The 26,155-nt window shown below is 37.8% G+C and overlaps 1 protein-coding gene across 1 annotated transcript in view; it reads left to right on the top strand.

The window, feature by feature from the left end:
- Positions 1 to 26,155, top strand: part of LOC114358883 (ADP-ribose glycohydrolase MACROD2-like) — a 55,196-nt gene that overhangs the window by 22,442 nt on the left and 6,599 nt on the right. The window contains exons 8-9 of the mRNA XM_028313045.1: positions 24,303 to 24,360; positions 24,949 to 25,110. Of these exons, the coding sequence (XP_028168846.1) occupies positions 24,303 to 24,360; positions 24,949 to 25,110 (220 nt within the window). The remainder of the gene's footprint in view (positions 1 to 24,302; positions 24,361 to 24,948; positions 25,111 to 26,155) is intronic.

Genomic DNA, 26,155 nt, shown 5'->3' with positions numbered 1-26,155 from the left:
TGACACACAAACTAATCACAGAGCTCTATTCAACGCTGTGCGTTCCATTTGCTGCTTCACTTAAGCAAGCATCGTTTGTGAATACGGGTGTATTATAGCAGCCCTTATCGTAGTTATATGGGGCAAGTCTGCATACTAAAAGCTCCTAATGTCTAGTTCAGTGGTTCTTAACCGGTGGTCCGCGGACCACTGGTGGTCCCTGGAAGCATTCCAAGTGGTCCACGAAGACATCGTAATAAACAAGTGACGTGACGTGATGAGTCGAGTTAACATAACATAATTTTATAGGATTGTGAAAAAAAGTGGTCCCTGAAAAGACAGGAATTTGGTAAAATGGTCCCTCGTGACTTTAAGGTTAAGAACCACTGGTCTAGTTGAAGCCAAGCTAGATAATATACGGAGTAAAATGCAGCAGTATTTCCAAACTGCTTTCCAACCAAGTTATTGAATTCCTCAAGTTTTAGTCAAGTGAACGAAGTGACTCTATAATAAAAAAATTACAACCTATACTTACCATATTCTTCACTAGGGGGTTACGGATTACGGTAGCATCTGTCAGGTGATTTGTCTCTACTTTGATATTAAAAACGATAATGATTAAAATTTCTGCCTCATTTACACTCTTTATATACAGCAACACATAAAACATTTGAGAAGTTAATATGTATTTTATATCTATTTAAATATTATGGGATTCAGTGCATTCATTCGTAGGTACATAATGAACCTCCATTCATTTTATGACGTCTTTTCAATTAAGCATTAAATTCAGACGTTTATTCATTAAAATAAACTATTTAAATGTCGTACAACGATGTATTTTCCAGAGAAATTCTTTTGTAAACAATCTCATCACGAACATTAAGGTTCATTTACATGACACAGGGCTCTGCATGCATACATTATTGCGTAAATAAGATTGGTTATACAGTTTAAAGCGGCGTAATTTAAAACACAATTATTATTGCGAAATTATTAAATTATAAGCCGTTGTCTGCCTATCATGGAGGGATCTCTTTATGTCTACGCAACATTTTGTCAATATTATATCATTCAAATACCTAGTTTTCACATTATTAATTTGTAAGCTTGTGCGACGTCTATTTCGATAGGAACGTATTTTATGTTTATAATTAAAAACAATTTACGATATAATAATAAAAGTTATTTAATTAATAAGTTTCATGAAATATGTTTTGAAATTAAGGATTAGCACCAACACAGGTGCGTTTTGACGAGCAATATCTATAATCTGAAGAAAGCATTTATAAGAAAGGTATAATGACAAAAGTTTCATTAATATAAAAACAAAACACAATCCAAAATGGCTGCCAATATCCCGCATGAAAAATGCAGCTGACGATTTAAGAAATATTAAAATATGGCTAGAAAAATAACGATTAATCAATGTCCACGCGATTTATACACACTCCTCAGCTGTGAACCAATATTCTGGATAATTAATGGATGCCCTGATTTATTATGAAAATAAATGTATGGGCGTTTATCGGGGAACGTTTCTTTGCATGTGTCTATTGTGTTGGTCGCTATTTATCACCTTCTGATACACTGGATACAAAGGGTTTGCTTTGGTGTTGTTTGTTTTAACGAATCGCAAAGGGTTGTTTTTTTTTATTTAATAAGGCTTATAAAACGAGAATGTGTGTAAAAATTGTGAAAAATTCACACCAAAACTATAAACCGAGCTTGTATGGTTGTGAGCGACTAGATATAATGCAATAAACACACATTAGTAAAATATGAACAATAACACACCTTATCTTTAATGTTGATACTGTTTGATGTAATTACCCGTTTTTACATTAGAATGATCTGTATGATTGCAATGAATACAACCGCCTCTGTGGTCTAGTGGTAAGACCACCTGCTTCAGACGCAGAGGTCCCGGGTTCGATTCCCAGTGGGGGCAAATTTTTCTGTTCGGTTTGGTTGGTGGTAGAGCTTGTTCTAAGCCCGCCTGGCTAGCTACCACCATCTTACCTAACTTTGTCGCCATAACATTGTTGTGATCCGACAGTTAGAGGTAAGAATCAGATAGCCAGTTCTTCCGTGGTTGAGGATTCCGGGTGAAGCTCGCTTCCACCTTCGGGCCTGATCATCACTTATCATCAGGTGAGAGACAGGCCAAGAGCTTCCTCGTTGTGGATAAAAAAAAAATAAGGTTTGGACATTAAATTATATAACTTTGAGCAAGAATTTAATGTTTCAATACATTTGTGACAATCGTTTGGAGCGTATAAAATTCCACGCGCTATACGCACCAATGAGTCAAGCGATCGGGTATCTCGATTAAAATCCTTTTCCTTTTATTCTTGTTTTATTTTAAATACGTGTGTTAAAAGAGGAATAATTTTAAAATGTCACTGCATATCCCTGAAATAAAGTATGTAGGTACATACTCGTATTGTTATATTACAGAATATTACAGAAGCTTGTAACATAGAGCATCCGGGTAAAGAATTACAACAATGAACTTTCACTATAAGCCGGCACTATTAGGTACCTATTTATTCTGTGCCCAGGTGCAGTCAACCGGTTTTTAGTTGGCCGATAGTTGGACCCGATTCTAATTTGTATGAAGAATCGTCCGATACCAAATCGGTGTAATGTGCGCACTATCATACATCTCCATACTGATCAACAGCCAAAATGGGTGGTCTGCGCCTAGGCTAAAGCAAACCTTTTTTTTGTTTAAAATCCACAAATCTTACTATATAAAGTACCTACTTTTTATTTGTTGATCTTACAGTTAAAAGTTGCCAAACTTTATTTCTAAAGGTCGTTGTCCAACCTGAGCTATGTGCGAACCTGACACTAGCTTGACCTCTAGGGGAATGTACGCGTGTTCCCCAAATTGATGCTCAGATCCTGGTGAAATCGAGGCGCTCCTGACTAAGTAACGGATGTAATACCCTTAACAGATTTAAGGGCGTAAACTCCTGTATTTCTCAGACTAGTAGTGTTGTTGGTTTTGTAATGTCGATAAAGAGTCGATAGTTTTAAAAGTGTTGCATTCGTAGCACTGCGCGCTTTGCAATATCTTTTATGATTCCCGAATTCATTCAATCTAAGGCATTCAAACTCAAAGTGTGAATTATTAGTGACTTCTAGGCAAGCTCATTTTATCTTAAGTCGCATTTACCTACCTACATATAAATCTCAAATATTTTTTTTTACAGGCAAAATGTTATGAGTCTAGATACTGTGTTTACCTTTAGATTGGTCTTTGATTTTATTTGTCACTTTCGTAATGATGAAACTAGTGTATTCGGGATATTAAAATTTTCAAGTCAGTGAAATCAATAATATCGATATTTCCTTTCCAACCTTTATAACATCACTAGCTCATACTCTTCGAAACCGTGGCCAGTTGCGATCGGTGGCCTGATGCCTTATTTATGTTCCGGATAATTTATCGCAAAGTATAGATGTTAACCTGTGCGGGCCCGATTAAACGTGGGTCTGGCCATAGATATTTGATCGGAGTATCGTATCTGATACTACAGTCTAATTTTTTAGAAATCAGCAAAAATGTCATCAAAAATGGCCAACTGACATAAAAATATTTTTAGTCTGTGAACTAGTGATGCGACAAAACCTCTCGTTAATCGCGAAGTGAAATTATTGTAGTACTTGCGTATCATCGCCGGGTGATCGTCAAAACACTAAAGATATCGCACCCTTCCTGGAATAAGTACGCAAGTGAAAAATGCCAACTTTTCAGGAGCGTAAAAAAACTGTTCTAAAAATTTATTACCATTATTAAAAATATGTGTTATACATCAAAAGATAGCTAAAAATNCGAACAGAATTGAGGTGTTTACCGCTCACCGTACGCGGCGTACAACCCAGAGGACCCAAATACACGTAGATATTTTATGGATAAACTACGGCAGTAATTCTTAAGTCTGTATTACAATATGCCTTTCATAATTATCAAAATATATAAGAAAGAATGAGGTTTTTTATTGGTTAAACTTCACTTTTTAGATCAATCACAAGACAGAATGTATAACTGAAATTTAATCGAGTTTGGACGTTCTTTCGTAATACAAAACTTATGCCCGTTTTCACCATCAATCCCTAATTTTTAAGTGACCCCTATAATAACACATATTATCAGGAATTTTGTTTTCATATGAGTCACTTAAAAATTAGGGATTGATGGTTGTACTGGACAGTCGCTCGGGCGGGCAGAAATAAGAAATACCTTCGGTTTAAATAAAGATGTATTCTTGCCTAAAAATGCCCAGACGGCTTTCAAAACACAACTTCAAAAACTAAAAATAAAAGGTTTCAAAAAGAATAAAAAAGTGTAAAAACATAGACAAAATAATTATCAAGAGGTTAGTCCACCTATCGGTTCCTAACAATGGTGAAAACGGGCATTGGTGTAAAAAAGTAAGTGAGCTAAAATGAAGGACTGAGTTAATTCACCCTAGCTTGTGTCATTGTTTGAGCACCACTGTCTTTTTTGTTTCCAGTGGACGTAATCGCCATTCTGCGCATAAATACGACCCCAACGGAATAGCTCTCATATAAAACTAATATAATGTGCCATTTTTGTACCATTAGCTATATCCGAGGACGTTCATCATGGAAATGTAGCCCAGGCTTTATGCAACGAGAATTATACTATGTAAATGTTGCCATTAAAAAATATAACAAGCTTACGCTTGCATTGTTTGTAGGCTCTTGAGTAATTAATACTGGGCGAATATATTTTGTGTGTTTTTTTTTTTGTAATTAAAAGGACAGATAATGAATATTTAAGAAAACAATTGTGCCTACAATTTTATCGCCCGTATTCACAAACATTACTATGAGGTATGAGTCATTACAGTGTCCGTGGACGCACAAGGTGACACACAAACCAATCACAGAGCTCTATTCGACGCTGTGCGTTCGATTGATGCTTCAGTTAAGCAAGCATCGTTTGTGAATACGGGCGTAAGTATGCGCCCTAAATGACAACTGTTACAAACTTTTAAAAGTATATTTTGGTAAAAATAAATAAATTAACAAATCAACAACGAAGGCTAAAGACGCTGAATTGTAATGGATATGCGCCCACGAGTTTATTTCAACACGAAACCTCCCAAACACCCTGTGGATTAATCCATAAAAAAGTGAAAACTCATTTGAAAAATTACCGGTACCATAATTAATCCGCGTTCTTGAATATCACACCCATAAAACGTGTATCGTCGATCAACGTCAGAAAGGTGTTAACGGCTTTCCAGAGTTCAATCCAAACAGCCAAGAGCAATGTTAATAATTCACCAGCGCGGCTCTGAGCCAACGCAGTGACACTGACGAGACTGCAGTGCGACTAATTTGATTTCCGTCAAGAAATGCATGCATAAAGTATTTGGTGTTTACCTCCCAGAGGACGATGAGCGTAGGCATTAACTGTTCGTTGTTTAATCTTTGCCTGTTTTGTGTTCTTTTAGATGTTTGTGTGATTAAAAAATTGTATTTTCTATCGTAATATTAAAAAGTAGGTACTTTATTTTTGCTACTGTACCAGGCGATTTCTAAAATAGTTAATGGTATTTAAGAATAATGTTTGTATCACAATTTTGTTCTCATTTTACTTACAATAACCATTAACCGCTTGAGTCCCAGACGGCATTAATTAATGTCATAACAATTGATTATCTATTGTGTCTAGATTCGCGGGCCTTGAAGGATTAATAGCACGGACTAAAATATGTACAACATCCAACTATATCTAGGTATCCTCTTTTACCCAACAGATTACCTCCCGTAACAGCCCGAATTCACATAAAATTCTCATTTTCTCCTCATTTCCTCACTAAATTACATAAAGGAAACACAGCATGCAATTTTTGAAAACATAAATTTACATTGTGCTTTACACAAACGAAATATAATAAAAACGGGGAAATCCGGTGGAAAACATTGGAGGAAGCAAGTTGGTGAAAGAAACTAGAAACTCTGTAATACCTTATGAATTATTACTCTTCTCATGTGATGTTATTATGAGTTATACCCAAACCTCAGTGGAGGGGTTCGAATAGTTGCGAAGTTCAACCCTAAGTTTTAGGAATGTATTTATAGGATAAAACCATTTTCACAATACAGTGTGAGTCACGTTAAAGTGTACATATGAAAATAGATGAAACTAGACCTATTTTTATCGACAAAAAAGAGGTCAAAAAATTTTTGAGATTTTTTTTGTAATTTTTTTATAGAATTTTTTTCTTCCAATTACTTATTGTAAGGAAAACGTAATAACTTTTAAACTAAACGGTATATCCTGATAAAATAAAAACAGTAGTTTCATCTATTTTCATATTATGTACACTTTAACGTGACTCACACTGTATAGTCGACAACACACTTTTGTTGAAAAAATCGCATCTATAGTCTCTAGGTACAGTCAGCATCAAATAGTTCGTGACACCCAAAGTAGCCAAAATTCGCAACACGTCTTTGTTACAATCGGAATAAGGTTGTGTTGTCAAGTTTTAGGCCTTCTTGGGCCTCACAAACTGTTTGAGGCTGACTGTAGGTACATAAGATGTCACAGTGTTAATTTTGATGTGCTAGTAAAAGGAGATAATTCTGTACCCCCAGTGAAAAGGGATCTAACTCGACTTAGATCAAAATTGAGTTTATAACATAATGTGAATCTCTGAAAAATTAGCTATTTTTGTATCTAATCGGTATGTTTCTACGACGTGTAGAAAAGAAAATAATTTTGTGCCAAATGATACAAGTAAGGCTTTGTGAACCAATTTTGAGTTTTCTTTCGTGTATATTGATACATGTCTACTTTTAACAAAGTGTACCGGAGGATTCTTTCAATATTTTATTGTGTCAAGAGGTACGACTCGTGTTACTACTTTTTACACGATTGAAGTTGTTCAGATTGAATTTGTGATTAACAATATAAGATGACTCATATTAATATACACAAAAAAAACTATGTATTGTTGGTTGGTGAAAAAGAATGTAACTTAATTTATATCACAAAAAGTAAAAGACAAATGATTATTTATTTTGTGTATAATGATTCAATTAGACTAATACCATTAACCACAAAAGTTTCGTACATGTGTAAAATGTTATCAGTTACTTAGATCAAAAACATTTGAAAATCGCAACTAATGATTTGGTTAATTATTTGGTGTAAAATGATATAACTTAGCCCAATTGTCAGATTAAAGGAAAACATAATGCGTAGTTTATAAATCAAAGAACTTTAGTTAATAGTTTTAATAAATAATGGTTAACATCTACTAGTAAAACATATAATTGAATTCATAGTGCCTAACGTTGTCAATAAAAGTACTTAATAAGTGCATTATAGAATTTACAAGAGCTCCAACTACCAGAACTCTTTATAAACAAAACTCATCACCTTAGACAATAAATTGAACTGGGCGAGTCATGTCGAGAACAAAATAAAAATGGCCTGTATAGCATTCCATCAGTGCAAGAGACTCATTGGTAGTAGATGAGGTCTCAACCCAAAGATAACACTGGCTCTACACGTCGGTTATATGGCCCTCTTACACAAAATATTATAGATCACTTGTGTGGTGGCACAGAACACAACTATCAACAGCAAGATCAAAACTCCAAAGCCTGCAACGCCTAGTAAGCATAGCGGCCACTAGTTGTATGAGAACCACTCCATCGACATCACTTGAGTACCTTCTGAATCTCAGATCTTTAGACCTCATCATTCAGGAGGAAGCGCAAGCAGCCGCTCTAAGACTTAAAGGTAAGAACGGCATATAGAAGCAAAACAAGGAGACAGGACATTCCACGATCCTGCACAAAACCCTAATAAAAGAAATACCTCTCACCGAGGCACCTATCGGCAGAATTCCCTGTGTTCACTCTTCGACTGAAGATATAATATCCAGCTTACAGCGGAAACGCAAGATTGCTCTGGAATCAATGAAGTTAGGATATTACACTGACGGCTCCAAAACCCAAAAAGGTACGGGAGCTGGTGTCTTCTCGAATTACCTAAATATACTAAGAATATCAACAACACTTGATAAACACAATACAATTTTCCAAGCAGATTGCAATCAGAGCAGCACAGGCGGTTGCAACCATAGACATCCGAGGTCTGAATATAAAAATAATCTCAGATAGTGCAAGCAATACAAAGCAACTTAATATACTACATTATAATACTTATATTGGAATGCCATGACGCGCTCCTAAGTCATTGCAGATGCAAATGGCGTTACCCTGCACTCCTGAAGTGGATCAAAGGACACAGTAACTCCTTGGGCAACGACGCAGCAGATGAACTGGCCAGAAGGGGATCGTACACGACGGTATTTGGTCCGGAACAATTATAATGCCGATACCATAAGCACAGATCAAGACCTGGCTGCGCTCCAAAATAGAAAAATAACACCACACAGAATGGAAAGATTGTGAAAGATGTAGGCAAACAAAAGATGCAGTTGTGGATATTATATCGAAAAAGTTAAAGACTCATAAGACTTAACAGGGACAACATCCGCAAGGTCCTAAGTGTAATAACAGGTATGTTAAACAAACACCTACACAGTATAGCTGTACAGACAGCCTGATGTGCAGAAGATGCATGGAGGCAGAAGAAAAACCACAGCACGTGCACAAGGAGTGCAGAAGCGTAGCAGATCAACAGGCTCAAATTCTCCAATCACCAGGGTCGCTGCAGAAGGCCTGTAGAGACCTAGATAGGCTGCTGCTACCTGGGGGGATCTGGAGCGGTTGGAATAGGAAGATCAAATAGCGCACAATGGTCTAATCAAAAGGTTAAGTGCAATATTCGATTGCCCTGCAAAACTAACTACGTAAGTCCTTATGAATGGATACTATGTATAAAGTAAATAATTATGTAAATGGCATGTGTTGCTGGACTTTATCTGCTTAGCTCGCAAGTATAACATGTCTTGTTAATCATGTCTCTATTGATTTAAGAAGATTCCCGTCTTAGGCAGTTCGATTTTTTCAAGTTATTTATGATTTAAGAAGAGGCTGACAAGGGTGGCTAAATATCTTGCGCTGCTTCTTCTCAGCACTGACCTATTTATGTCCCAAAATAAAAGTAGGGTTCAAGTGATACTAGGACGTGTTAAAGGGCTTTTTAAAAGCCTCTTTGTTGAAAACAAATGCATTTTATGACTTTACTTTTATATTATCCTTCTGTAGCCAAAAAGCAATCAATATAGCTTGACATCATCATCTCTGGTCCAGAGTTTGATTCCCAATAAGGTAATTGTAGAAAACAAACTTTTCTCTGTCTCCTGTCTAATTAGTTGATGTGAAACCATTGTTGTTTCTGGTCTTTATTACCCAATTGCTTCAACTAATACTTACTTTAAAATAGGAGATAATGTATGTGATTTAGGCCGATATCATTCATGGTATATGGTGTAATAATTAATAAAATAGTAGTTTCAGATCAGAATAAACATTTAAGGAGTAAATAATTAGAATCCACTCTAAAATTCTAGCCTTATTCCTTTACAATCGCCACTTATATCACTTTACACATAATTATTAGGATACTTAGATCGCTATTATGTTAGTTAGATCAGTTTACACATTTTTTTTCTCATCACAAAATTGGTGTATATTGATATAAGTAGAAATTTTTGGACGATTTACCCTAAATAACCTGAAATAATGATTCCTCATAGTGTAATTACTAATGTTTGTTTTACAACTTTTTCTAAAATTGAAGAAACAAAAAATTATCAACAGAAATGGCGTAAAATGTATCACTTTACACTTGTTAGCGGGTGGTCAATTCAGTGTGGTGTAAAATGATTTATGTCCCATTACATCACTTTACACGAATGTAAAGTTGCCATGCATGGCGATATAACTGGGTTTTTATTTAATTACGAAAAAACCACATGCTATATTTCCCAAACTGGCACACTGCCTAATTATATCTAACATTACCTTTCACCTAAAAAATATTTCACCAAGTTATCTCTAATAGCGACGAAGCAGGATTTTTTTTAACTTCAAATGCGATTTCCCAAAAATCACCATTTTCGACTTAACTCCGTTTTCACTGGGGGTACAGAATTGTGTGTATTATAAATAAACAATGCGCCTGTAGGCCTAAGATAAGCGATAAGCGGTTATCACGCCATTTTATCGATTTTGTCTATACATTCTGACGTCGATAAAAGTTATCTTAGGCCTAAGTCACGATAAACAAGTATCACATAGTTTCAAGAGATAGATCAATTCCAGCGTAACAGAGTAGTTGTGAATATTAAAAAGAATTCACGAACATCAAATAAAGGTAAACGTCCTATAATAACATTGACCGCACTTATCTTAGAAAGCCAATTTCCAAACGGAAAATCAATGGCTCCATAAAAAATATATCTGTGACACATTCCGATACAAACGTTCAGTAATTTCGATATATCTGACAGACTCCGTTACCAGAGCAATTCGGCGGCAAAACGTCATGACTTATAGCAGGAAATATATTGACCTATATATCAGTCCCCTTCCGATAGAAGCAGTCACCGAAACTCCAAATATCGTGACCCCCGCACAAATGTTGTACTGCATGCTCTACAATAAGGAGACCTGAAGAATAGGGCGGATAGAACAGCCATGTCAATTAGATGCGAAGTGTTACCACAGAATAATAATAAGTACTACGTACAGAAGTTTTACTTCGCGAAGGTATTTAAAAAAATGTATGCTCAATGTCATTAACAATATGGTGTAATTTAACCTGTCTCAAGAGTCAAGCACCATTTTGTTGACAAACGTCAGTGATCGGCACTGCGCTGAAGCTATAGGGCTGACTTCGGTAAAATGATGTGACATGAGATGCCAAACTGCGGAAAATGGCGGAGGAAATACATGAGCATGAATTATCATGAATAATATTACCTACTTATTTACCTCTCAGTGTCTTGACGCAACCTAAAAAAGTACATTCTGTGTTTTTATTATTATTTAGGCAGTTAAATACTGCACAGTATTTAGTACACCATTTTCTGTATTTTCTTCCATCATACCTACACAAGAATACGCGTGCGTGAGTCAATGTTCGCTCGTATGTGAGGCCTTGTCGAATAGTATCCTGTAGGTGGGCCATCGTGCGTGTTTTGTTTTCGATGTAAACTCGCTGAGATGAACAGGCCTGGTGTTACTAAGACTGAGTAGCACCACCTAACTTTGACCGTCTTCTTCTTCTTCCTCGGTCCCTCACTGATGAGGATCGCGACCACAGATAGTGTTCCTCTACAGACTGCAGTTATAAGCTGTGTAGACCGCACGATGCAAACTCCCGCCCACCGTCTTCCTCACCGCGTCCGACCATTTCGTAGGTGCCCTGCCCCGTAACTTTGACCGTAACTATAACAATAACCGGTGTTTTTTGTATGGAGTTTGACAGATTTTTGACGTTTGTCAATGTTAAAGTAAAATAGTGCAACCTAGCCTAAGTAAGGCAATTACGTTTTATCATCATCAGCAGACCTAGGATGCCCGCTACGACAAAATCTATTCGAGGACATCGCTTTTAGACGATAATTCCAAAGTGTGTCATCTAAAATCGATATAAATACGGAGAAGATTTTATTCTGTCGCGTATCCTAGTCGGTCTAGTTTTATAGTATCCGCTGCAGGAATACGACCCTCAATTATTTACTAAATGCAAATGGTATAGTTTGTCTACACTCCCCATGTTCTCAAAATTATTTATCTTTTGGCCTCTCAGGACTTTTACATGAAGAGGAGGGGCTGTTTTATTACGTCAAGAATCCAGAAAAATAATAAATATGCAAAAGTCATGGACCATAAAACGACCCTCCTTCTTTTTTAAAATCGGTTGACAAAGAGATGAGGTGTTAAATTTTCATCCCTAAATTGTTTAGTAAAAAAATAATGGTCACTTGAACTTCTTTAGTTACAAAATTATGTGACTGGCTCTTCAAATTTCGCTACGCCAGTGGTGCCAATTTACGCTGGTCTTCTTTTCAAAGCGACCAATGTATAAGAGCTCCGGAAAGACGTGACGTGCCCCCTATTTGTTGGGCTTTGTTGATTGAAAAGAGGGGGGTGGGGGTCTGCCCAAACTGGCTGGTTCGATGCTTGCGGGAAATATATTGGATACATCATCACAATGGCTCGATGCATGAGATTACTTTTAATACATCACGGGATTTATAGCTTTGCTTACTGTTAGGGATTTGGATGTTTTGCGGAAAATATTTTACTGCTAGTGTCAGGCCCATGAGCTGGTTATTCGGCTTACAGTGCAAAAAGGGGTAATATATGCGCCCCCCGTCATGGTATAGTACTAGTAAATCCAGTAATAAATCCAGTAAAAAATCTACTCATTTTATAACCACCTCTGTGAAGTGGTCTAGCTAACCGCCTCTGTGGTCTAGCTAACCGCCTCTGTGGTCTAGTGGTAAGACCACCTGCTTTTTCGATTCCCAGTGGGGGCAGATTTTTCTGTTCGCTTTGGTTGGTGGTAGGGCTTGTTCTAAGTCCGCCTGGCTAGCTACCACCATCTTACCTAAGTCTGTCGCCATAACAACAATGTTAACAGCAATGTTGTGTTCCGGCAGTTAGAGGTAAGATAGTCAGTCCTTCGTGGTTGAGGACTCCGGGTGAAGCTCGCTTCCACCTTCGGCCTGATCATCACTTACCATCAGGTGAGATACAGGCCAAGAGCTTTCTCGTTGTGGATAAAAAAAAATACGAGTACCACAACTGACGTTGCTAAGAGCGTCTTTCAGCCAGACACGCATCAGTAAGAAATGACTTTTCTAAGACACTTGTACATAAGACAAGCAAACATTTTACACATACAATATTCAATTAGAATGGGAAATGATTCTGAACTGCAAGCAAAGGCTTCAAATTAAGCTTCATTGCGTCAACTAGAGATGTTAACACATATTCGAAGAGGAATTCTTGGTATACTTTATAACTATCAGACTTGAGTAAACACACGTTCTTGTATCAACAAAACTCATGGACACGTGAAAGAGCGTGGGTGGATGAAATCAAATGTGTATGACAAGTATCAGAGCGTGTATGGACACGTTGTCATCCACGTGAGTTGTTATATTCAGGCGGACCTTGTCTTAGATACGTTTCGCAATAAACAGAATATTAGACTCAGTTTCCAAACTTTCCGAGTAAAATATAGGCATAGCATCTAATTACATTTTTTCTTGCAAAATTTTTCTATTTAAACTGCATAAAATGCCACTGAAACTTTCTTTACGTTAATGCTGTTGATTTAGGTGGTAAAAACGATACTGATTATAAAATTCATGTCTTTAAATGACACTCAAAAGGACTATAATCAATATTAGGAGTAGGTACCATTTTTAATCGTTTACAATATTTAAGACCATATTTTGGTAATTGACCTTACTCATATTATTGATTGCCATAGATTTTTTTTATGCAAAACAAGGCAGGTATTTGACCGCAATCTCACCTGATGTTAAGTGGGATGCAGTTTAGGATGGTACATATCTGTACTGTAAGTGCCTATTCACTCTCGCCTTGAAAAGGCCCGGATTATAGTCTACTTACTGATGTTTCTTTAACTTTAACTTTAGACTTTCTTCCATTAAATAAAATTAAGAGGTTTTTATTTTACACCGCTCCAAGCCAGTTGGTCTCATAAAAAAGAGATCACCTACGCACCTTTATCGCATTATCTATTCTCCAACACCCACATTTTTCTTACAAATCCTTTTGCCCACCCTACACTTATATTACTAAACGCAAAAATATCGTCCTAACTCCAGTCGTTAAGGAAAACGATAGAAACTAACCACGTAAACACATCACACGCTTGTCGGCACCGCCATGCATGGTTACCTCCATTCACTCTCTTATTTGCAATTTCATTTTGTGGATAAATGTGCGAGTAGACAGAGGTTGGCGAACATTTGCGGCGGTTTGGGACGAAATCGATCTTCTAAATAAATTGTCAAGAAAATGGAATCAGTTGGTTATTAAAAGATATAACTCAAAAGTGACTGACTGACTGACCGACCGACATAGTGATCTATCAACGTACAGCCCAAACCACTGGACGGATCGGGCTGAAATTTGGCATGCAGGTAGATGTTATTACGTAGGCATCCGCTAAGAAAGGATTTTACGAAACTCCACCCCTAAGGGGGTAAAACGGGATCCACCCGTAGGAAGTCGCGGGCGGTAAAAGATATTTAAATAAAAAACCTGTGTCTCTGACGAGTCATTCGTCCAACTTGTGTATGATGATTTTTAAGTAGCCTGCTGTGACTTACTTGAAACAAATAAAAAACAACAATCAATTTAATGCTATCGAATCAAAGCACACACATAAAACAGGTCTATAATTTTCTACTTTCATTCAGTATTTCTGTGGATTCAAGTAACCCGCCAAAGCCACAAGTGTTACAGTGGTGTTACAGGTATCTAGAACAAAACATATTATGAAGAAAAGAATCAAAATTAATTTATATAGCATTAAAATCACCTTTTACTCTGTAAGGTAAGCAGTTTTTAAAAACAAACCAAAGTATTTCATTTTCGATGTTTTAATCTAGATCGCATTCTTTATAGTGTAGCTTTACTCCTCTACTACACGTAGTTTCATATAAATAAGAGGTCTCTGTTGATTATAGTCTATTAGGTTGATGAATATATCTGTACAAGTTTGAATCTCTATTCCTAACCATTCAAATACCCGCGACTTAAGACCCGTACCTACACATAATGTACACATAAGAAATCAATTGTTGCCGCGAACTCATGTGACTTCTTATGGTTTTATGGGCTTTAATTTACTCGTTCACTTTGGCTAATTAATCATACGGACAATAGACGGAGTCATATATTCTATCGTAATAATAATTCAAATGAATACGTAATTTCGATTCATAAAATACAAGTAAAAGCTTAATAATAAAGCCCATAACCTGAACCAAGCGTACAGCTGCGATGGCATTAAATATTAAAGCTATTTTAGTAGCCGAGCTGAAATTAGGTGGATTGTCCACTAGGCTACTCGGAAATTATTTGGTCGGCCACGTACAGCTGTAGATCAAACTAGCGCTAAATGACGAAATTCTACAGTAAATTGTGAACTTAATACCCTTAGAATAAGGTTAATTCATAAATTCGTCATTTTAGGCACATATGCGGCTATGGCGTTCATAATTTGAAACTGTACGCTTTGGTAGACTCATTAGACACTTTCAGCGAAACTCACTTCCACCTTCGGCCTGATCATCACTTACCATCAGGTGAGATACAGCCCAAGAGCTTCCTCGATGTGGATAAAAAAACTGACAGTTTGAATGAAGATGTTATGATACAATTTGGACTTTACCTTAAATACATTATTAATAGAATCGCTATAAAAAGTTTAGGATAATAATCTTAACAGGTAATGAAACAACCGTATCATAGATTACTAATAAGTTAACTGTATGTGCATATCTTTTAGAAATCTAGTACCTGTAAGTTAAGACCTACCCTACCCTACCCCATTTCTCTAGCCACTGAACTTTCACTTCACTTCATGCAAGAGACTTCAAAGTACATCCTCAGAAATAAATTCTTGGCAATAAAGACATTTCCTACCTTATTTACTATTCTGAAACTTATAGATCTGAATTGTCAAAGACATTTTCTATTTTGATATGCACATATCAATTTTGTGCCGTCATATGGCAGGAACTGCTGGTCAGTCTCCGAATTTGATACAAAGAGACTTGGATGGAATCAAATAATGAAACTCCGTTCGAGTATAGGTATATTCAAAGTCAGACTTTGCTTCGCCTCTCTAAATAAATTAAAAACTATTTATTTAGAGAGGCGAAGCAAAGTCTGTTAAAATCAAATCAAAACAAGGATGTAATGTTTAATTAATTGTTTTTAATTGATTGATTTACAGTTTTGTCTTACCATTGTTTTTTAATATACCTAGTCCTACATACAGAGTATATAACTAAAAATTTAAGAGGCGCTACAGTCTTTTTGAGTTATTAAAATCTAATATCGTTTTTTCTAAAAGACTGTTAGATCTAACATTTTTGATGTCAACCAATATGGCGTTTTGTAGAGTCAATGATCACATTGACCGTGAATCAAATACTCTTCTCATTTTTCTTTAAAGGACCTCGAACCAAAAACTAAAACAGAACTAGTTAACATTGTTAAAATTTAAATTCCACCATCACGAAACGCAATTCGTCTACAAAATTTTAATAATATTCATTCACGTTAAAATATCCACAAGTTTCCGATTTGAAAGTTCACAGCGCGAAACTATTCGGCTATTCGCTCGTATAGCTGCACATCAGACTATACATTTATATTGGAATATCGTCCCTATTACCACGGCATAAAGTACTACATCTTACCTTGACGTGCCGTCGTACAAGATTGACTAAAAGTGCTCCCTCACCGAAATAATTTGGCGATTCAACGGGGTGTTTTGCAAGCATTTGTACGCTTCTAACATAGTTGGTTTGGTATAAAGTTGGTGTTTGTACAAAATGTAGCGACATTTGAATTTTGCTCGTGTCAATTGGACGAGGTAAGGTTTGGTTTTACGCTTCTTGGATAAACTTGCACTGCATCTACTATGGTTAAAAAATTAATAATTTTTCGTTCGTTTCAGCCGAATGACGTCCACTGCTGGACAAAGGCCTCTCCAAGGATTTCCACAAAGACCGGTCCTGCGCCGCCCGCATCCAGGAACCTCCCGTGACCTTCACCAGATCGGCGGTCCACCTAGTGGGAGGCCTGCCCACACTACGTCTTCCGGCTCGTGGTCGCCACTCGAGAACTTTTCTGCCCCAGCGACCATCGGCTCTGCGAGCTATATGCCGTGCCGTGTGCTATGTGTGTGAAATATTTTTTACCAAACATTATCTTGCAAAAATGTGTAGGTACGTACGGTGAATATAGACCTACATCACCTAGTAGGTGTAGCGTGAAGAGTGAAGGCTAAATCCTCCATTTGAAGAGGGTCGTACTTCTGCAGAGGAGAATCTTACCTATAGTTTTATAATATAACTTTCTCTATTTAACTTTCTAGGTATATTATATTTTGTCTCAAGGACTTCAAACTGCCTCCAGATCACTTATGAAAACAAGTTACGTATATTATAACTTCAACCTGATCATTTTCCATCAGATGAGGTGCAGGCCAAAAGCTTGTGTGCTTCGTCGTGGATTAAAAAAAATTGTTCATGTGTAACCACTATCAAATACTGAGGTTCGAGGATACTAAATTAAAGCATTTCGACTGGTTCATCCAGCGTTCAAGTAGCTCAGTTGGAAGGGTAGTCGCCCGGCAAGCGGAAGGTCGTGGCTTCGAGTCCCGCCTTAGGCAGTTCAAAATTTAAATTAAAGCAATTTAAAGCTGACAAAAGCTGTCTAAACATGAATGCTACATGAGTCTTCATCATCCTCATAATTTCAAACAAAGACATCCCACTACAAAATACCTCAAGAAACTATACACAAAGGTCTCACAACAAAACTTGTCAAGCAACCGAAGTCTGCAACCACTCAGTGTGTAAGTTAAACTATAACGCAGTTAACACTGCCCGTGTTACTAAAGTATTTTGTATAAAACAGTTTACCAATATCATATGTTCGCGGATACTTTGGTCCGGAGTTCCCAAGTGACAGAGGCACTTACAAAGTATATTTTGCAGTGTGTTGTTGAACATTTTTGTCGTAAGTTCCGACTTTGGAAGATTTCAGTAGGACTGGGAACGTTCTATTATGGAAGTTTTCATTTTGTTAAACATTTTGACGTAAAGTGTCATCAATCAGCATTAAGATTTAGGATTTGAATCGATAAAATGATTTGAAGGCAAAATATATTCTTACAAAAGTGGTCTGTGATGCCAAAAAGTATGTTTTATACTGATATAAGTAATCTTACTGATATTTTTTTTGTATGCCTTTGTTGTTCTAATAAAGAGTGTCCCACTATGGACAGAACCTATATTTATGTACCTATTGGTTTAGGCAACAACAGAACAAGTTTTATTGAAAACTTTTCCAAACTCATAACTTTGCAATGGTATCCACTGTCTCTACCTTTGGATTGTCACTGAAAACTTTGTAACTTGTAAATGTAGAGTTTTATCCATCTAAATTCAGCAAACGAACCAAACTTGCACGTAGCATTGTAAAAATAACGTTGTTATATTATTATTCACACTCTATACTACCCACTTTTAAAGTACAAACTCACCAATGCGAGTTAAGCTCTACCTACACCGATCGCACTAGAAATTTCATAAGTTTTCTCCAACGATTTCCATTCATGATAAGAACACAAAATAATGCAAAGAAAAGCATTTTTCTTTTATTCACCCCACTTTGAACTTTATTTACGGTTCTGTGTTTCTTTCAGGAGAAAATGTGATTTCGCTATGTGTATTTTCCTCTATAGGTAGAGCACTTTGTTGTTACACATATTTTATTGTTTCGTCTTTTTAAGCTTTGCTTTTGTAACGGTTGAAATGTGTAGAAAAAATGTTCTGGAAAAACAATTCCATGGGGTAGAAAATGTTAAAATGTTTTCTAATTGAATTTAGCAACTAATTTTTGAAAACCGTGAGATAATTAACCGGTTTTCTTTGGTCGAATAAAAAAAGTTTAAAAGTAAGCCACCATATTTTCATCAATCTTTGTAGATTTTAATTTGATATTGACCTGCAGGCAATTCAAATATGAACCATTATCTCCTTTCTCACATCATGAGGTGGACTAATCCCCACCCCGTAACGTAATGGTGCTATTGAGTGATGGGTAAGACCTTACTGACCCCGTTTGGTATATAGCAGACTCATACGAAACGAAGATGATGAGTAAGACCAAAACTCAAAAATTTTCACAATTATCTTGACCGTGTTGTGTGCAGTGTTAAAAGAAAATAACAATCATTTCAAGCGATTTTAAAGAACCTGTTAAAAATGGACGTACCTATGTAAAATACTCCGCTATTTTTTTCGAAAAAACATGTTGCCTTCTTTTGAGTTAACTTAAACACTATCTCTGTCTTATTTTCTACAGATATTTCGTACTGAATGAGGTCCTATAAAATAACAATGCTGATTCTAAACAATGACCCCGTCCTTTAAACTTGATAGTGAAGAAACTTCGAGCAAGGCGATTTAATTAAACAAACACTTATTAGCAAAAAGTCTTACTTAGATCTGAATTTAGTACCAACTAATTAATGAACTTGGTTCATTAAGGGCATACCTGCGTTAAAAGGGTGAATTCTTGAGTACTTTGTAGTGGTACTTGTCTTGCTACGGAATTTATAGGTAACTAGCGGCCGCCCGCGATTTCGTACGCGTGAATCCCGTTTTATCCCCTTGGGGGTGGAGTTTTGTAAAATCCTTTCTTAGCGGATGCCTACGTCATAACATCTACCTGCATGCCAAATTTCAGCCCGATCCGTCCAGTGGCTGTGCGTTGATAACGGCCGCCCGCGACTTCGTACGTGTGGATCCCGTTTTACCCCCTTAGGGGTGGAGTTTCGTAAAATCCTTTTTTAGCAGATGCCTATGTCATAACATCTACAAAAAACTTTGACTGTAATATAATATGCTTACCAAAATCGTTTTCCTTGTTTTACTTATTTATTCTAACAAATTGGAATCCTATCCTAGAACTATTGGAAGGTGCGGGGCTTGTTTTGCGTTATATCCTATTTTTCTATCTACCCGTGTTCTAAAGACACGAATATACGACAACTAAGGTTAGCGAATTTCATAGTCAAATTATTTTTAAAATTCAATTTTATTTTATTTAAGACAAAGGTAGCAGGAAGGCGCTGGATGCAGGCCGCTACCAACCGTGCGATGTGGAAGTCATTGGGGGAGGAATATGTTCGGCAGTAGACGTCAGGTGGCTGGAATGATGATGTAATAGAACTTACTGCACAATTCAAGTATTCCTTAAGTAGAATTTATTACGATTTGATGGAGGAAAATATGCTTCTTCACGTGGTATGTTTCTCGATTACCATTTTAGTTGTCACTTCAGACAGGCTCTATTAAAACAGATTTAGAGCGCTTTCACATTTAGGCGACTTTAGCACCACGACAAACGTGCGACAGATGCGCTGCCGATAATTTCATACTACGCGACAGCGGAAGCATGCCTTCAAATTATAAAAACGCCACTGCCGCGCTGCTGTGGCGCTTCTAACGCCCTAATGTGAAAGCGCTCTTAGGGTACACTTTTAATTGCAATCTCTGAAAAGTTCAGCGGGTTATCGCGACGAAATATATAGATCACATAAGCTGCAAAGGAACAGAGATGATTGAATCGCTCGCGAAACTCTACGTCCGTGTGTATTTACTACGCAGCATCCTCATTCAAACGTGGGTGCAATGACCTCGCCAGGTGTACGTACCTGTTTGCGCACGCTTCACTGCCCTGTTATTTGGTCTTACAGTCAGGGCAATGAAAATATACGGTTGTTCAAGAGCTTTACCCTAAAATGAACTTGCGCCTCGAAGAAAAGTTTTACGTGACGTCATTTATACAACTACAACAAAAAGTAGGTATAAGTAGTTTGCACGTGTGTATAGTATAGTTTGCTAGCGAAAAAGAAGAAGTAAAATAGAAAAGTGAGGACTTAGGAGTGACACCATGTCATAATTTCCAGACCCATTGCAGGACTTCAGTCAGTGTGTGGAGAGTATTGAAGGCCACGACCCTGGTTTCTATTTTCAAGATGCCCCGTAAAAGGCATGAATAACTTATCCGTAGTAGATCTCCTATTATTGGTTATTCAGTAAGTTAAGTTTAATCTAGTATTTTTTCGTTAAAACCACTTTGAACACCTCTATAAAATTAAAAGAGAACCAGAAACTTTTTAAACACAGATTTTCATGTGCATTAATTATTAAGAACCTCGTCATGTTTTATTATACCACCGACCCCCACATCCTTCGTGGAATAACTAAAATAATCATTAAACCTGTATCTGGATTTCTAGTACTATTTTCTGGAACACCACCCTTTCTATTTTCTTAAACGTCCATAATAAGGTTTAAAATGGAATGCACCTGTTTACATTTCATTGTCTACCGTATCAGCAGACTGGTCTTTTTGTTTAAAACTCGCTCTTATTACAACTCACATAAGATGCCTCAGTGTTAAGCTTGAAGTGCCGTTTGTAATGTTCTGTTTAATGTTCGTGCCGCGTCAGCAGAATTCGCCCTAAGCCATCTGGGCCGATGAGAGCCGTTAAAGTTAAGTACAGTCTATCCAAAATTATTAGCTCAGCAGTAACGGAACCCTTTAGTGGGATTTGTACAGTCGCTGGTTTGTTACATGGTTGTGGTGTATAGGATTTCGAGGCAAGCGAATAGATGGCGTGAAGCACTGTAGCTTTTTGAGGAAAGAGATCGTAACCGTATCAACTCGAGGCGGTCAATATTCTTTGTATGACTCCATACTGCAACGCACACTTATACGCACCGTAACGTAAACGCCTCGCATGGCGGTTGACAGCGCGCGAAAGGCGATGACAGCTCGCGAAAGGCAATACGGTGTTGATCCCTTTCCGAGTTGATAAGTCTGCTATGACCTTTATTCTATTTATTATTACAACGCTGACTACTTCCGTGTCCAAGAGTTACAGCTCTAAAGAGAAATTATAAAAGACACTACAAATGTAGCAACGTAGCTGACACTGGTCGAAAGATATAGCTGACCATCAGGGTCAGTGGTGAAGACCTACCTATATTTAGCAGTAAATTGATGATGATGAGATAAAATTGCAACAGAAATAGCAAATAATATTTAGTTATTTTATTTTAAGTTATTTTTTCAATCCATTCATGTAATTATTTTTTTTATATTCTTGTCAGTTTACACTGCGCCGTCTATTCTTAAACAAAGAAGGATGCTTGTACTTGGACAACGGATATAAACATACTATAATACTTTTTTGTTAATACATAAAATAAAATTTATCATCGTTAGCATTACACAGTACAAAATTGCAAATAGACAATACCTGTCCCTAAAAATCCAAAGCGTATAAATCAATAAACACGTATTCATACTAATTCGCTCCAGCAAATACAAATACTATAAAAACCCAATCACTTCGTACCGATTACGAAAAAGGAATGTGACGTGACAGTGTGGTTCAGCAAAAACGCGGAATGCCCGTTGTCACCTCCATCTATCTCAATAAATTCCAGTGACGGGTCAGGGCGCTAGACATTGAAAATGGCACGAGGAAAAGTGCCGGATCGGCTAATTAGGGATGTGAAACAGTCGATGGAAATATCGAGTGTTTTTTTTTGTAGTTACTTTTTACCAGGCTTAGAGTCGATAATTAAGTACAGTGTCGATGATTTGAAATGCTCTAAAAATAGTCTGATTTAAGAAGGAATGTGACGTGACAGTGTGGTTCAGCAAAAACGCGGAATGCCCGTTGTCACCTCCATCTATCTCAATAAGTTCCAGTGACGGGTCAGGGCGCTAGACATTGAAAATGGCACGAGGAAAAGTGCCGGGTCGGCTAATTAGGGAGGTGAAACAGTCGATGAAATTATCGAGTGTTTTCTTTGAACAGTCACTTTTTGTCAGGCTTAGATTCGATAATTAGGTACAGTGTCGATGATTCGAAATACTCTAAAAATAGTCTGGTTTAAGAAGGAATGTGACGTGACAGTGTGGTTCAGCAAAAACGCGGAATGCCCGTTGTCACCTCCATCTATCTCAATAAGTTGAGGAGACGGGTCAGGGCGCTAGACATTGAAAATGGCACGAGGAAAAGTGCCGGATCGGCTAATTAGGGAGGTGAAATAGTCGATGAAATTATCGAGTGTTTTCTTTGAATAGTCACTTTTTGTCAGGCTTAGAGTCGATAATTAGGTACAGTGTCGATGATTTGAAATGCTCTAAAAATAGTCTGGTTTAAGAAGGAATGTGACGTGACAGTGTGGTTCAGCAAAATCGCGGAATGCCCGTTGTCACCTCCATCTATCTCAATAAGTTCCAGTGACAGGTCAGGGCGCTAGACATTGAAAATGGCACGAGGAAAAGTGCCGGGTCGGCTAATTAGGGTGGTGAAATAGTCGATGGAATTAAAATCAAAAAAATCAAAATCAAAAATATTTATTCAGTTTAGACCACAAGTGGCACTTATGAACGTCAATAGAAAATAATAAAAAAAGAAAAAGGTAGCCCTTATGGGGCACTTTACATGTCTCCTTATCTTTTGGGCCCTACCAGCGCTTCGAGACAAACATATGGCAAGTGCTGAGAAGAAACGCCGGAACAAACTNTCATTGCATTTAATATACTTATTATCAATTTTTAACGTTTATTTGTATCGAGTGTTTTCTTTGAACAGTCACTTTTTGTCAGGCTTAGATTCGATAATTAGGTACAGTGTCGATGATTCGAAATACTCTAAAAATAGTCTGGTTTAAGAAGGAATGTGACGTGACAGTGTGGTTCAGCAAAATCGCGGAATGCCCGTTGTCACCTCCATCTATCTCAATAAGTTCCAGTGACAGGTCAGGGCGCTAGACATTGAAAATGGCACGAGGAAAAGTGCCGGATCGGCTAATTAGGGTGGTGAAACAGTCGATGGAAATATCGAGTGTTTTCTTTACATAGTACAGAGTATCGATGATTTAAAATAGGTACTTGAAAAATAGCGTCCGTCATACTGGCAGGGTTGCTTCCGCCAAATTAAAGGACCTAAGAAGGTGAATTTGTTGAGACATTACTAGACATTGAGTTTAGATTATTATAGTCATACAGTGATTTCACCATAATGTGGTTACCGTGTCAATAACATTTGTAATAAATTGCATTGTAAAGTTCAATGTCCAAATTGACACACGCACGGACACGTGACACCGAACTGTAATGTTTTAGTTAGGTATTATGAATAAATGAGTTGGAACTAGAATCTTGTGTTGATCACTTGGTTTCCCTGCCCTACACAACACTTAACTACACACACGCACGAAGTACCCACATTGGTGACCCCGACGNCGTAAAATGGTTGTGGCAGATGGGGCACTGTGAATTAAGCAAAAGAGTTTTAGTAAATCCGTTTCATTAATGGTCAACAACAAGGATTGACCTATCTTTCACAGTTATTAAATAATCTCTGGGTGTTGCTTAAGATAGTAATTCATGCTTCCAAAATCTTAGAAATTCGCACGAAAATGTAAAATGGCTCTTAAGTGGTTAAATATAATTATCTGCATTCACAGGCTCGCATACAGAAATGTATCTGCTCAGTGGCGTCGGACCACACCGTTACATTGCTCAGTAAGTGTTTTATTTCATCTATTAGTTAAACGTAACGTCATTGCTGTATGAAAAACAAAACTGTCAATGGATCTTGCTCTATATTTCCTACTTTGTCTTTTTACTTGCAATAAAATTATCATTTAATCGATCTCGTGCATTGTATTTCCGCCTATAATTCAACACAGTTTGTATTCTCTATTACATCATAATATGACAATGTCACCCTTTTCGTGCCGCTTCCATACCTCAGACACTGACTGAGTTAAAGGTCACAGAAACTAAAGGGTGATGTGCCAAGGGGGCGGAGCCGGTGTCGCAGCAATATGCCCAAAAACAGAATACATTGCTCTTGAAAGCAATGATGACAGCAGCGACGTCATAATGTAAACAGTTTACATTGCTTGCGTAGTACTAAAGATTATTCGAACGTTGAGTACTGATACCGCAGTGGATAATGAGCACATATTTTGATTTCTTTGTGTGTGTGAATTTGTAATGCGACACTGAGTTTCGAACTCAGCGCATTAGTTGGCATCTCTCTATATCTCTATGGTCTACTATAATAAAGAATTTTAGTTGTTCACACCCTAACATTGTATTCTCTAGGTCTATCCGAGCGCAAATGCGTGACCCTGGCCTCCCGCCACTTATTCCCGGTCGTCAGCATCAAGTGGCGGCCCTTGGACGACTTCATGGTGGTGGGCTGCAGCGACGGCACCGTCTACGTGTGGCAGATGGAGACCGGCCATTTGGACCGGGTGCTGCATGGTGAGGCAGGCTCTTTAGGTGCAGAAAGAGATGGAGCATCCTTAGTGACATGGTGAGGAAGCGAGACGGATTATGATGGAGCTACAGAATCAAGTGTCTATAAGCTGCCTTCAGATAGTAACAGGGAGTCCATAGCATAGTGTATTAGTGACTCTCTCCAAGATTATTAGTATAAAGTGTCTTTGGGCTGCCTTCAGCTGGACAGGTTCTTTAGACGCAGAAGGAGGCGGAGCATCCTTAGTTGCTTGGTGAGGAAGCGAGGCGGATTATGATGGACCTACAGCGTCAAGTGTCTTCAGACTCCCTTCAGCTAGACATAGGTTCTTTAGAGGCAGAAAGAGACGGAGCATCATTAGTTACATGGTGAGGGAGCGAGACAGATTAATGGACTTATAACATCAGATGTCTTTAGATTGCTTTCAGCTAGAGACAGGTTCTTTTGATGCAGAAAGAGATGGAGCATCTTTAGTTACTTGGTGAGTGAGGGAGACCGTTCATCATGGGCGATCTTTAGCATCAAGTGTCTATGATCTGCCTTCGGCTAGTGACAAGGAGTCCTTAGCATAGAGTAAGTGTCTCTCTTCTCGACATATAGCATCTCTCCCTACGGGCCGGCCCTGTGCGCCAGGCGTCCAGCACACGCGACCCTCAAGTGGCGGCCCTTGGACGACTTCATGGTGGTGGGCTGCAGCGACGGCACCGTCTACGTGTGGCAGATGGAGACCGGCCATCTGGACCGGGTGCTGCATGGTGAGCCAGGTTCTTTAGGTGCAGAAAGAGACGGAACATTCTTAGGTACTTGGTGAGTAAGCGAGACGGATTATGATGGAGCTATAGCATCAAGTGTCTTCATATGGAGCCCACAGCAGAACGTGTGAGTGCCTTTCTTCAAGACCTGTACCATCAAGTGTCTATAAGCTGCGAGACAGCTTATGATGGAGCTATAGCATCAAGTGTCTTCAGGCTCCCTTCAGCTAGACGCAGGTTCTTTAGATGCAGAAAGAGACGGAGCATCCTCAGTTACTTAATAACTGAGCGAGACAGT

This window comes from Ostrinia furnacalis, unplaced genomic scaffold, assembly GCF_004193835.3.
Source record: "Ostrinia furnacalis isolate ACB-3 unplaced genomic scaffold, ASM419383v2 OfSCF4125, whole genome shotgun sequence".
NCBI lineage: Eukaryota > Metazoa > Arthropoda > Insecta > Lepidoptera > Crambidae > Ostrinia > Ostrinia furnacalis.
The sequence above is the reverse complement of the archived record's forward strand: the minus strand, read 5'-3'. Positions and strand labels throughout refer to the sequence as shown.